The 14,188-nt window shown below is 28.6% G+C and overlaps 1 protein-coding gene across 1 annotated transcript in view; it reads left to right on the forward strand.

The window, feature by feature from the left end:
• Nucleotides 1-14,188, forward strand: part of Pgant1 (Polypeptide N-Acetylgalactosaminyltransferase 1) — a 116,966-nt gene that overhangs the window by 58,868 nt on the left and 43,910 nt on the right. Inside the window, exons 4-7 of the mRNA XM_075356478.1 lie at nucleotides 2,396-2,570; nucleotides 4,075-4,290; nucleotides 6,310-6,427; nucleotides 12,691-12,876. Coding sequence (XP_075212593.1) covers nucleotides 2,396-2,570; nucleotides 4,075-4,290; nucleotides 6,310-6,427; nucleotides 12,691-12,876 — 695 coding nt within the window. The remainder of the gene's footprint in view (nucleotides 1-2,395; nucleotides 2,571-4,074; nucleotides 4,291-6,309; nucleotides 6,428-12,690; nucleotides 12,877-14,188) is intronic.

The following is a 14,188-nucleotide window of genomic DNA, read 5'->3' on the forward strand; positions in this document are numbered from 1 at the left end:
ATAATTATATATACAAATGTTCCTGAAGCACTATAATCATCTTTATATTTATGTTACTATTTAAATTTGCCCATATAATACATTACAATATTTATGGCCATTTACCTAAATTTCTGTTAAAATAATAAGATGAGATTGAGGAAATTTTTGTTCTAGTGTTACATTAAACAAGTAAAAAGTTATATTTTATTATGTAATGACTAAAGCTAATTCGCTATCATTCAGTCATAATTTATCTTCATTATTTTCCATTCTCATTTCTAAGTAATTTATCGTCATTATTAGATGATTACTTGTTATTGTGTACATCTATTAGTTATTTAAAATTGAACTGTAATTAAGGCTTCATTAAACAGATTTTGCTTATGTACGATTTTAAGATTTTGTTTTGTCTTGATTGCCTTCCAATCTTCCATGCTAACTAAAAACACTTATCTTTTTTCTGCCAGCAATTCAGGATGTTAAATAACATAAGAATTTTATTCATATTAATTATTAGAGTTTTATTTTTATTCAGATTATTCAAAAGCCATGTAACATTATTATCATTTTGAATATTTTTCATTCTATTGTATTAATGTGTATCTATTTCTTTTTTTTTATTTCATTAGAAAGTAATGAAATGTTCTAGAAAATTTCAGTGTAAATTTAGTTTCAGCTATAATTGTTATTTTTGTTTAAAAATTGTATTATTGCTTATTTATCTGTTCTACAGATATTCTCTTTATTGTATTAATAATGAATTATTTAACTTAAGCCTCAATTTTTTCATATTTATTATATAAAATTCAATTCTTTTGTTCTTCTTTTTATAAAATAATAACAGAAGAATGATTTGTTAAATGCACACCTCTAAATAGAATGTAGTCTTCCTCCTCTAATCTTTCTATTTATTTATTAGATATTTTGAATGTAGAATTTCTATTTATGAAACTCACTTTCGCTGTAATTTTAATTTAAGAAAATGATCCTTTATATAGCTGCTATATCTTTCTCTTTATATATATATATATATATATATAAAGAGATTATATATATATATATATATATATATATATATAATCTGTTTGCTTTTTAAAGCTGTTGAAGTAGCTTTTTGAAATATTTTTAATGACTTTTTTGCATGTAGTATTTTTTATATTTTTAGCATTTAGTGTAAAAAATAAATTATCAAAGTATTTAAATTGATCATTACCAAAAATAGAACTCTTCAAAGTAGTATTCTGGTTCAGAAACATCCCGTTGAACTTTAAGAGTTTTCATATCAATTTTGTTTTGCGTGTATAAAGTGAACCCCTTCGTACAACACCCTTCACCCAAGCATGTAGCATGTTGTGAAGAAAATTAAAACATGTCCAAATTGAAATGAAATTGGACTTTTCAGCATTCATAGTTTTTTTAAATTTAATTCCATATAATTATTTCACATCTAGTGATTACATTAATGTAAATATTATAATTACAGAAAAGTATTTATTTTCATTATTTAAAAATGACGTAATAGGTTTTATTGTAACTACAGAATTGAATGGTAGCACAAGAGTAGTTATCAGAAATAAAATATCAATTTCTGCATTATGAGAAATGTTTATTATTTTGAGAGTTAGGATCAGTTTTTACAGAACAGTGATCATTATAGAATATCAGTATTTTCTTAATTTTAATTTATTGGATTAACTAATTACAGTAATTACACTGTTCAAGACACGGATAAAATTAAAAAGAATGCTGTTTGTTATCATTATTGCTAATTTGTAAATTTCCAGTGAAGAATATACTTATTTTAAATCATTATTTACTATTAGTTTGGAAGGAGTTTCCCCTTGTATTATGCAAACTGTCATGACCACTTCTTTAACTTAAGTGATATATAGTAACCAGTTCAGCAAACTTGATAAAAAAAGTAACCAGACAACTAGTTAGTACAAAGCTACTGTTTTGTTGTATAGCTACAAAGATAGCACACAATCAAAATCTGATTTGTATTGTGGTTTCCTTTCCTCACTTAGTTTTCAAATTGAAATGTATTTCCTATAAGGTATTGCAAGTGTTGCAAAAATTTGAAAACATTTCTGGATGCAGTTAACCACTAACTGAGAGATTTACCTGGAAGAACTAATATTTTTTATTTTTCATTTAGTTTGAAGTAAATGTACATTTTTTCAATATTGCCAAAAACATATACAAAAACAAAAATGTGCGTCATTTGTTATAAATTAGATAAAAAATCTGTTTCTTAAGAATTACTTTACATTTTTGAAATTAGTTTAGAGATTAAATTAGAATTTAATTGTATTAAACTGAATAAATAATTGAATTACTGTTATAATCAATTTTTATTTGGAAATTTCAATAAATTTGGGCAAAATAATTTACATTTTTTTATTTTTTGAAGATGAACTTCATGGGAAATTTGAATATTATATTAGAACCAGGTTGCCATCAATTGTAAGACTTTATCGTTTACCACGGCGTCAAGGATTAATTCGAGCTAGACTAGCTGGGGCTGAAGCTGCTTCTGGTGATGTTTTAGTTTTTTTAGATGCTCATTGTGAAGCAGGCATTAACTGGTAATTATTTATTTATCTCTTAAAAAGCAATGAAAAAAATGTAAGTGAATAGTCTGATAAACGTAACACTGGAGCATATTTTTTTTGTTTTTTTTCTTCCCTACTAATTAATAAAACAACTAGTACTACTATTACTAATACTAGTTGTTTTATTTACTAAAACTTATTATACTAGTACTTATACTTAATACTAGTATACTTACACTAGTCTTATTATACTAGTTGTAACTAGTACTTCTACTAATACTAGTAGCAGTAGGTGAATGTAACACTTAAAAAAACATTTTGCTACTCCAATTATTTTTGTTTAGTTTAAATCTCATTGTGATAATGTAATGAAATTTGTATAGTTAAATTATGGAGGATTTGTTTGTTTTTACATACTTTTAAATAGTTACAAATTCCTTTCCTTAATTTCTTTGTTGTGAATAACATTTGTACATAGTTGTTCTGTCATCTTCAGCAGAGGCCAATAGAGATCATAAATTTTCGAATGACATTGTATTTTTTTATCACAATTTGCTTCTTCAAGAACTGTACGGTTATGGATCATTAAAATAACAAATATAATTTGATTCGTTTAACTTTAGTAACACATGCTGTTATAAAAACACAAAATAAATTAGTTTTACAGTTTTCAAAAATTGTAAATAACATATTCATATTTATATAGTTAATTAAAATTGAGTCCAATATTAAAAAATTGTATTCTACAAATACAATTTTATTTTTCACTTGAAAACAGCAATTTTATTGATATTTATTTCAACTGGATTTTTATCAACTAATTTAATCAAAGAAAAGATTATTGTTCATTATCTCAGTTTTTGAGTACTCTACTTTAACCAAAACCTTAATGGCTGGTGAGTACATTTGGTACAACTTCTGATTATAGAGTTTCAGAGACTGCATGTTATGAAGTTTAAACTGTGAACTACCACAAATCAACTCAATAATAATATTCCTAAACTGAATTACTTTTAAGTGTGAATAAAAGTCATGCACAATGCATATCATATATTCTGTTTAATGGAAACATTAAGAGGCGTATAAAAGATATTTTTTTTTTTAAATAATTTTTGCAGGCTAGAAAAAGCTCTCTTTCTTTTTTTATTAGGATTTACATTAATCGGTCTTGGAGGAATTCCTCCTGAGAGTTTTCAAGAGAACAATTGCAGCTCTTTGCTTGCATTCCAGATAAAATAAAAGTGCCAATAATAGGTCTGAAGATATAATCTTATCAGAAGCTTCCTCAGGAGATAGTTTCTAAAATTCATTATTTTTAAATCTATTGCCTCAAATTTATATTTTGTCTATTTTACCACAAATACAATGTAATTTCTTATCTCCTATATGGAAAGGAAGAAATACTTCTGTAGAAAATATATCACATTTGTACAATAAAGCCTGCAGTTTGATTGATTTGTAATACTTTTATAGTAAATTTTCTGTAATTTAGAATGTGTAGTAGAATATATTTGCTTAACTCTTATTTATTCTCCAGGTTAGAGCCTCTTTTAAAACGAATTCACGAGGACAAAAGGAATGTAGCAATACCAATAATAGATGTAATTGATGACAAAACATTAGAATACCAGTATAATGAAGGATCATATGCATTTCAAGTTGGTGGTTTTAATTGGAATGGCCATTATACTTGGATTGATGTGCCAGTAAAAGAACAGAAAAGAATAGATTTTTCTCAAATAGCAGCAACAAGGTAATTTTGAGATATTTTTCATTAATTTAAATAGATACGAGAATTATATTTGTAATTTATTGTTGATTATAGTTAGATTATATAATAATGGCATTGGATTTTTAGTTATTTTGATTTACAAGGGCTGTTAAAAAAATAATGATAATAATGATAATAGTGACACTGAGGGAAAATGTGTTGCGAAGAGTAGTAATACTGCATACCATCGTGTAGCCCATTCTTAGTCATCTACAATGATCAGTTTGAGGTCGGTGCAGTGAGTGGATGTATATGACGATTCACGTAACGTGTGTTAGATATTCGCCTACCACATATAAAATCCAGTATTTATCCAATGTAAATCCAATGTATTTATCCAGCATCGATAAAAAGTTAGAACAACGTTATAACGTGAAATTTTTAATGAAACTTTGAAAGAACTGAAAAAATGTGTATGAATTATTAACTACGGTGTAAGGTAAGGTGTTATGAACCAGATGATCTTCTACAAGTGGTATAAAGCATTCAAGGAGGGTAGAGAGAGAATATCGCCGAGGGGTGCCCTTCAACATCTCGCACCGAGGTTGTAAAGAATACAGCTACTGTTAATGTCCGTGAAGAACGACGAATTATCATTAGGGAGCTCGCTGCATGTTTAGACATTCAGTTGTCAGCGCATTTTCAATCTTGTATGATCATTTGGCCATGTGACACATGTCTTGCAGATGGGTGCCACGCCTGTTCACACCAAAGCAAATGCAATATCGTGTCTCTGTGTCAATACATATTATCGCAGTTTGGTGGAGAAGCAAACTAAGAAATGAATCGAATCATAGCCATAGATGAATCTTGGATGTATCACTGCAGTCCAGAACTGAAACAACAAAATTCTCAATGGAATAAGGCGCAGTCACCACCTCTGTAAAAAGCAAAAGTAAGTCGCAAAGCTGGTAAAGTTATGATGATAATCTTCATTGATTCCAAGTGATTTTTGTACCAACATACTGTCCCTCAGTGACAGTAAGATGATCATGACAGATTATTAAAAATCGGTTTTGATCACTATGTTACATCATTTTAGTAAAAAACGGCCACACAAGAAATTAACAAAATTTTACTGCATCATGACAATACGTGGCCCCACATTGCTCACACTTTAGTTGATTTCTTAAACACTCACAGCATTGCAACTGTATCCCACCCGCCGTAGAGTCCAGATTTGACCCCTTGTGACTTCTGGCTATTCCCTGAAGTCAAGTTTCTGCTCAGGGAATAGAAATTCAAGACCAATCACGTGGTCATCAAAGCTGCAAAGAGCTTGAGAAAGATGGTGTGGCGTTCATGTTTAAAAAGTGGCAGGAATGGTGGGAAAAGTGGTATTAGAACTGAGGGTGGTTAATTTTAAAAAGAGCATGTAGATTTGGAAGACTGGATAAATATCTTTTTCTGTAGAGTGTTTTTATGATTACTTTTTGAATAGCCTTCATATAAAAGCCATTATTGGCTGGAGTGTTTAAAATTGATCTCATTGTTAGCTCAAGATTGGAACCTTCGATTTGTAGTTAGAAACATTATTTACAGACGCACCTAAACATGTAAACATGTTAGTCTTATAAGTATGTAAAATCATACACAAAAAGAATTAGAATTAAGGTTTAATTAGATTAATTTAAAAATTAATGATATGTAATTTAATTCAATTTTTGGCAGGATTTAGGTTGAAGTTATTCATTTTAAAGTTTCTTTAAGAAGAAGTACAAAACATTGAAATTTAATCGAATTAAAGAAAATTTAGCACAATATACAATCAACAAAACCATTATTTGCTAATCTCTATATATATCTATATATATGATTTGCTGATCTCTATTTATGACGTAGTATAATAAATATAAATATCATTTATGTATGTCTATTAAAAAAAATTACAAACGCACTAATATTTCTTCTTTATATTCTTCTCAGTTTTAGAGTTTAATATAGACAGTTTTTTTAATTTAGACTTTTGATTTAAATATAAATTATAATTTTTCTTTTTAGAACTCCTACAATGGCTGGTGGACTTTTTGCTATTGATCGTCAGTATTTCTGGGAGATTGGTTCTTACGACAAAGAAATGGATCTTTGGGGAGGGGAAAACTTGGAGATGTCATTCAGGGTATGTATGTATGTAGAATATACAAAATGAAATCAGTACTAATTACAAAGAAGTACTAATTACTTTAGTAAATATTTAAATGACTGTTTATAATCTCAAGACCATTCTATTGAAATTATTTTATGAAACTAAAAATAGAACTATTGGATGAAAATTTAATCGTATTTTCTTTTAAATGTTACTATTCTTTAATTTTTTCCTTCTTTTGGTAAGAAGAAAAAAGAGATGATAAAATTAAATTATTAGATGATCTAATTTAATTTTAAATTGATATTTAAAGTTAAATTGTTGAATTTTTTATTTAGTGTTATGTAGGTTTGAATTTAATATGCAATCAAATTTGTATTAACCGTCAGCTCAAAATCTATCACCTGACTAAGGGAATCTCATGAGTGTTACCAAACTTCACATTAGCTGGCCATACATTCATTACTATGTTGTTTTGTGTAAAAATTTGGACTACTGTTAATTTTAGAGTTTTTTCTAAATAAGTTTTTAAAAAGTACAGTAAAAAAACTTTTAATGACCCATTAAACCATTAAATGGGTCTTTTTTAATGACTCATTTAGGGAGAAGTGACCTCCTCACATACTGGAAACATTGGATTATAGACATTTAGATCTGGTAGTAATATAAACTCAACTCAGAATTAGTGGATTTAACATGAGAACAAGATGATGTGTAAAACAATCAAAAACAAAATTTTTCAAAATTCCAGATATGCTGTAAGTCCTTAACAACATCAAATGGGGAGCTGATCAATCATGTATGTTGCATTTTTATTATTGTTTATTTCAGTCCCATTTGGATTATGGTTGCATCATCTACTCATCAATGTGCCGTGCCTTGCATAAGGTGCTGTATGCTGTACATCATGCTTTCCTTTGTCTTGCTACAGGTGCCTTTAGATCAAGTACTGTCACAAGCATACTTTTTGATTACGGTGAGCCATCACTTTGGGATAGATGGAACCACCCACCTGCTAGCATCTTACTCTGCCTGTCTTAAAGGACAATCAAATCACCTGGTTGTTATAGCAGTCCTTGCAAACCCTTATTTACAACGGTATGAATACCCTCCACATTATACAGCACCAATGGGTGTTTTTACTCAATTTTTTAAAATTTTGACATACCTTCTATTTTCCCAACCTAGTCCTATTCATATCCTCCATGGAGATTCGAACCCATAAATTTTAATTTTGACCTTACCATATATAATAAAAAATTAACTCCTATTATCTTTCAGCAAATTATTTATGAATTTCTGTTGTTTTATGTAACTCACAAATGAAGCATTTTAGGACATTTGTTTAGATGGATTTTTTCCCATTATTTTCACAAGTAGAATATGTTATGAAAGTCCCTGTATGTTATGTACATCATTTTCCTATCTTGTATGTTTATGCCTTAAAATCAGCTTGAATTTGAGCATTGAGGATGGTAGAATTTCAATTTTTGCACAAGTATTTCATTGTGAAATTAAGGGACATCAGTATTAATATTTATACCCTCTCTTTAACATAATTATAGAGAGCCTATTTGTGATTTTGAAGTCTGATATCTTCTTTCTTTATTTTTTTAATAAAAGATCAAATGTGCAGAATTTTTCAGAATGATAATTATTGATGCTTTACTTCTCAGATGGGGAAGGTAATAAAAATTCAGAAAATGTTTGGTTTGAAGCTGCAGAGGTGTGGAATAATCATTTAAAATTACAACATTGATATTCAACTGATAACAAAGACAGCCTAGTAAACAATATTCCTAAAAAATTGTAAATAAGAAAGTATTGTTTCTTCTTTTAAGAACCACTAATTGTACTTGACTAATAATTAAAATTCCAAGAATTTTATTCTTGTTAAAACCATAGAGTAAAGTTAATTTGATAAAAGTTATTATTGTGTTAAAAAATAAATTAAGGGCAGAGTTAAACGATAAAATATGAAGTAAATGATAAAAGATACAGTAGTATACACAGATGTGTCAAAACAGAATGACCATTGGATATGCGTTTGTTGATAATGGTAGAACCTCTATGTTCGATCTGCCCACTATCACAAGTGCCTTTACTGCTGAACTGTACACCATCAAGTAGGCTTTGAAATCATTAACCCAAAATACCACCAAATCCTTATTGCAGCAATTTGTGTTGTCACTGCAAGCTTTAGAAGATTTATATCCTACTGTCAACAAAATCTATAATGCAGTTGCTTAGTTGAACCATCAGTTCAATACACTATGTGTATGATGTGACTACTACTTGATTGTGTACCATATCCTTGTGAATTGCATAAGTTATGCAGTCTTACAGTGTAAATTTAGTTTATTGAGAAACATTCACAGTATCCTAGGAAATGATAAAAAGGTTTTAGCCAGATATTGTTATTCCTAAGAAGTATCAATATACTTTATAAAATTTAATATTATTTGCCATGTGACTTCAACCAACCATCAATTTTTATTTAACTTCCTGTATTCATGTTGTATATTTTATTCTAGTGCTAACCAGACTTATTTTGTTTTTTGTCTTATTTCATCTTTTTATCATCCAAGAAGGGGGTCTTTACACTCCTTCAGAATTTGTTAAATTCTATTTATGTTTATTTAAATTTCATATTTTTTATGTTTGTTGTTACTTTTAAATAAAGTATATCTCATTTTTAAGATTCCTGCTGCGATATTAATTTTAAGTAAGTTTTTTTGATATGTTAGCTATGATACTAGTTGTAAATTTTTTTTGTTTTAATATCATTTGTGATATTTTTCATTCTGGGTGATAACGTGAAAACATTTTTCGCCCCAGAAAAAAATGTGTTAGCATTTTTATTAATAGTTCCATAAGAAAGCAAAAGTAATCAAAAAACATCTCATCATAATTTAAAGTAGACCAGTGCTTTCATAGGTATGAATGTCCTTTTGGTACAGCTTGGCTAGGGTGTATCATCGATCTGTTCTTCATATTCATTGCTCTTGACCACCTTTTCTTTGTCATGCTTGTTTTCCATTTTGTGTATAACAATTTCATCATCATTGAATGTATAAAACATTACTTCTCCTGTTCCATTTCTAATCATTTCTTAATCAACTTCATTTTTTCTTATATTCTTTCATTCTTTGACTTGTTTAATTTTAGCTACTACCCGTTATCATTTGAAGATGCTTCTGGGAAATTTTTTTTAGTCAACAAACACTTTTTTTTAGTCAAACAGGAAATGATGCAGAACAAGCCATGAACTAGGGTGCGGGTCCTATATCTCTAAAATTATGTGTGACACTGTACAGAAATAAGAAATAATGACTCTACCAGATATGAATTGATAATAGTACATTGGGGTCACCTGAATAACCCAAAAATGAAAAAAGTAACATTAATCTATGATTAAGTTAGGTTCTTTGTTTCATTTGGATTTATTAGGTAAATTTATTAGATAATTAGAGTCCTACTATAATTCAGAAAAACTGTTTTTTAATACCTAGAAATGATTAAATCATGAATTCCAAATGTACATTAGAAGAAAGATTGTAAAAAAAAATATAACAGGTACAGAGAAATTAATTTGTGGATTGATGCTTAAAAGTTTTTTCCATGTATATTATCCAAGAGTATAACTCTTTTACAGAAGAAATTAATGGTGTACAGTGTGTCTTTAAAATAAGAAGAGGAATCATTCACCAGTTATTTGTACTAAGCAAAACAATGGAAAAATGTTGTGAATATTATATAGATTACACTTTTGTATCAACTTTCAACAAAGCTAAGATAGTTTAACTAAAGCATGATTTTAAATAATTAGAAAATTTCAATAAATCAATAGGCTCATAAAGATATACAGATGATATTCTCAAACTATAAGGGAAACTGTATTCTCATACTTATAAGAGTGACCAGAATCCACAGTTATATTGAAGATATTAGATCCTTTTTCAACTTTGCTCTTAAATCTAGTCCTCCACAAATCAGTAAAACGATTAACCAGAAGAAACCACCTATGTATCCAAGAACATGCATGTTTTGCAAGAAGCGTCCACCTTTCCATCTGTGCAAAGAAATTGGTGTAATTTAGGCTTTAGAAGCATTTTAGAAGATTTCAGAGAGGAAATCCAAATATTTGAGGATTAGTCCATCTGGAGCAAGAAGATGATAAGAAAGCATAGAAATCAGGGAGCGTACATTTGAGGATAGAAGTTTTTTACTTTGAATTGAACTTACTGAGAATTATAGAATTTCTTATGAAGTAAAGAAGAGACTACTGTTGACTAATTGGATATTTTGCAAAATGAAACTGAAAATCCAAAATGATTTCCCATATTGCCTAAGTTAAATTACATAAAACTTTAATTAAACCCGATGTAATATATGCTTGTGAAATCTGAACCTTGAATGTAGGAAGCAGATGTTTGCTGTAAAGTTTTTGAAGGAAAATATATAAAATTAGATTTAAGCTTTATAAGGAGGATTTTGGAGAATAAGGTCTAATGAAGAAATTAAAGATATATTCCAGATTGAAGATATTATAAAATTTTTATCAAATCTAGGAAAATTGGCTGGATGCAGCATCTAGACTACTGCATTCATAGATTACTCTAACAGATTTTCTGTGAAGTAATTGTGTGAAAAGAAGAGGGAAACCCGGAACAACCAAGAAACACTAATTGTGGAGTTTACTAGAAGACTTTGAAATCGCATGTATAAAGTATTGGTTAGCAATGACACAAAGAAGAAAATATTGGAGGCAAATGTGAATGAAGCCAAGGTCAATGTGAAGCTGAAGCACCAATGTGCTTCAGCCTTTATCAGGTCAATGACCTGATAAAACCAATTATGACTGAACTTTGGTCTCAACAACATACCCATGAACCCATAATTGATATCCAGTAAACCATTTTTTAACATATCGTATCAGTATTCATTCTCTTTCTTGTATATGTTCAAACAATGGAACAATCTTTATTGAAATTCCAATCATTTTAATTTTTTTTGTATCAGAACCTCCATCACATGAACCATTTGAAATGTTAGTTTTTCATACTTTCTTGAACAATGAATTTTTAGTTGAAATGTATGATTTCAATGATTTTTTTATGCATTATCAGTTAATAATTATGAATGCTCTGTGTAAAGTATATCATCATCAACTATATCCTAGCCTCTTTTAAATTACATGTAGCTTATAACACCAGAGATTGTTCAATATCTTAGTTTTACTTCAGTAAACTTAAAATGTAATGTTGGTACACAAATCAGTTGATATCAGAATTTTCTAAATAAAGTAATCACAAGTAAGATTATGTATTTGGTGAAGTATGTAGGTTTAAAATGAATTATTTATTCTTCATGTGAACCTAATTCAGATCTATAAACTTTCCTCTATGTTATTTGACAAACAGAAAAACAGTTTGCATGGATAGAAAACTTTGTGTATGTATAGTAATAAAAATTGTAATTTATTTTATTACATGGAATTTATTTTATTTACAAATTTACATCATGGTTAATTTATCCTATGAAGGTGTTTATTATTTAAAAACATAATACAGTATTTTAATTTTTCGGCAAACTATTATTAATAGTATAACAACATTAAAAGTTTTCCCTTAAAATGATTTATTACTTGTAAAATTAAATTTTTAACATTATTAATTAGATAAAACTATGCTTGTATTTTATTATTGGCAAATAAATTTGCCAATAAAATTTAGTTATCAATTTATTTATCACACAAGATGATTGCAAATATATCCAAAATTGCTGTCATTTTTCTGTGTTTTAATGTAAAACAAGAAATACTTTTCTGTATTAGTAACATAAAAGGAAACAGTTTTAGAAAACTCTTTATAGTTACTAACAATGTTTCTCAAAAACGTTAATATACCTGAATCTGAATTAAAAATCAAATAAACAACAAAAAATAAGCATTAATAATAGTGTGTTGTATGTTTTACGTTAACAACAACATTAGCTGTTGTGTAATAAACATACATTAACTCATAATTTTATACATGAAATACTGGTACTGCTTGTGTGGTAAAGTTATATAGCGAATGCTTTGATGAAGAATTAAGCTGTAGAGTGGCAGTCGTTTTCCTCCATAGAATGGTACATATGATAATAAAAATATATATAACAAAATTAATTTGCATATTAACAATTGCTGATTAACCTAAAATATAATTTAATTACTAGTTAAAAGTATTTGTTTTAATTTCATTTAAAGATAAATATATTTGTAATGAAGGTATTTATTCTGAAATGTTTTTTAGATTTGGCAGTGCGGTGGATCCTTGGAAACAATCCCTTGTTCTCGTGTGGGTCACATATTTAGGACATTCCATCCCTACTCATTTCCAAATGATAAAGATTCTCATGGTATCAATACAGTGAGGTTAGCTGAGGTTTGGATGGATGAATACAAGAGACTGTTCTATCTCAATCGACCAGACCTTAGAGTGAGTGATTGATTGGTGGATACATTTGTACACCATTTGTCAAATGTGGTGTTTGGTTTTTAAGGTGAACTATTAATTAATAATAAGGTGTTTGTAATTATTATTTAAATTATTTGGATTGCATAAAAATTATAGATTTTCTAAATTTTATTCTACAAATTTCAATTTAATTTTTTTTTAAACTTATTTGTATTAGTTCTGGAGCTACTGCACTCTATAACTAATTGACATTTGGCTGGAAGAAAAAATTTGGCTGTTAAATTTTTTCATTTAGCAAGTTGCAGACAGAAAAGGTCAGTAGAAAAATGCTCTTGTGCGGTTACTTTTATTAATAATAAGATGGTAAACTTACTATTTGTGATTTTTTTTAAATTTATAACTTGATTTTTTCTTACAAACTATTGACTCACATAACCCAATCATTTTTTTTTGTCTTCAGTCATTTGACTGGTTTGATGTAGCTCTCCAAGATTCCCTATCTAGTGCTAATCGTTTCATTTCAGTATACCCTCTACATCCTACATCCCTAACAATTTGTTTTACATGTTCCAAACGTGGCCTGCCTACACAATTTTTTCCTTCTACCTGTCCTTCCAATATTAAAGTGACTATTCCAGGATGCCTTAGTATGTGGCCTATAAGCCTATAACTCTTCTTTTAACTATATTTTTCCAAATGCTTCTTTCTTCATCTATTTGCCGCAATACCTCTTCATTTGTCACTTTATCCACCCATCTGATTTTTAACATTCTCCTATAGCACCGCATTTCAAAAGCTTCTAATCTTTTCTTCTCAATCATACATAACCCAATACATAAACCCAATCATAAAAATCCAATCAGCAGACATTTTTTCTGGCTTGGGGTCAGGCAGACATCCTGATCCTGTAAAGTTTTGTTTGTTTTTAGACCTACTTATCAAGCTAATAATTATTTAGAAAAACAATTGACCTAAAACGTATCAGCAGACATTTTGGTTAGTTTTAGATCAAAGCCATTTGTCCAGTTTGGGCTGTTTATTAAACAGACAGCCATTTGCCAATCGGTGTTTAATATTTTACCTGATTGTTTGCTTGATTGATGTTTTGAGCAAGATCTCTTGTTTGTTTCATTTAATATTTTTGTTTATGAATTATTTAATTAGTTTTATTAAATGTGTTTTTTTTTTAATTTGTAATTTGTGGTAGCAATGCCACCACAGTATTTCAATTCTGCCAATCTCCATACTGTATGTCATAGCAATGATGCGGGGCTTCCATTGTGAAGGACACTACTTCACTGAAAGTTATAGTGAACTTAAATGAACTGTGATG

This window comes from Lycorma delicatula, chromosome 1 (assembly GCF_047948215.1).
Source record: "Lycorma delicatula isolate Av1 chromosome 1, ASM4794821v1, whole genome shotgun sequence".
Lineage (NCBI taxonomy): Eukaryota > Metazoa > Arthropoda > Insecta > Hemiptera > Fulgoridae > Lycorma > Lycorma delicatula.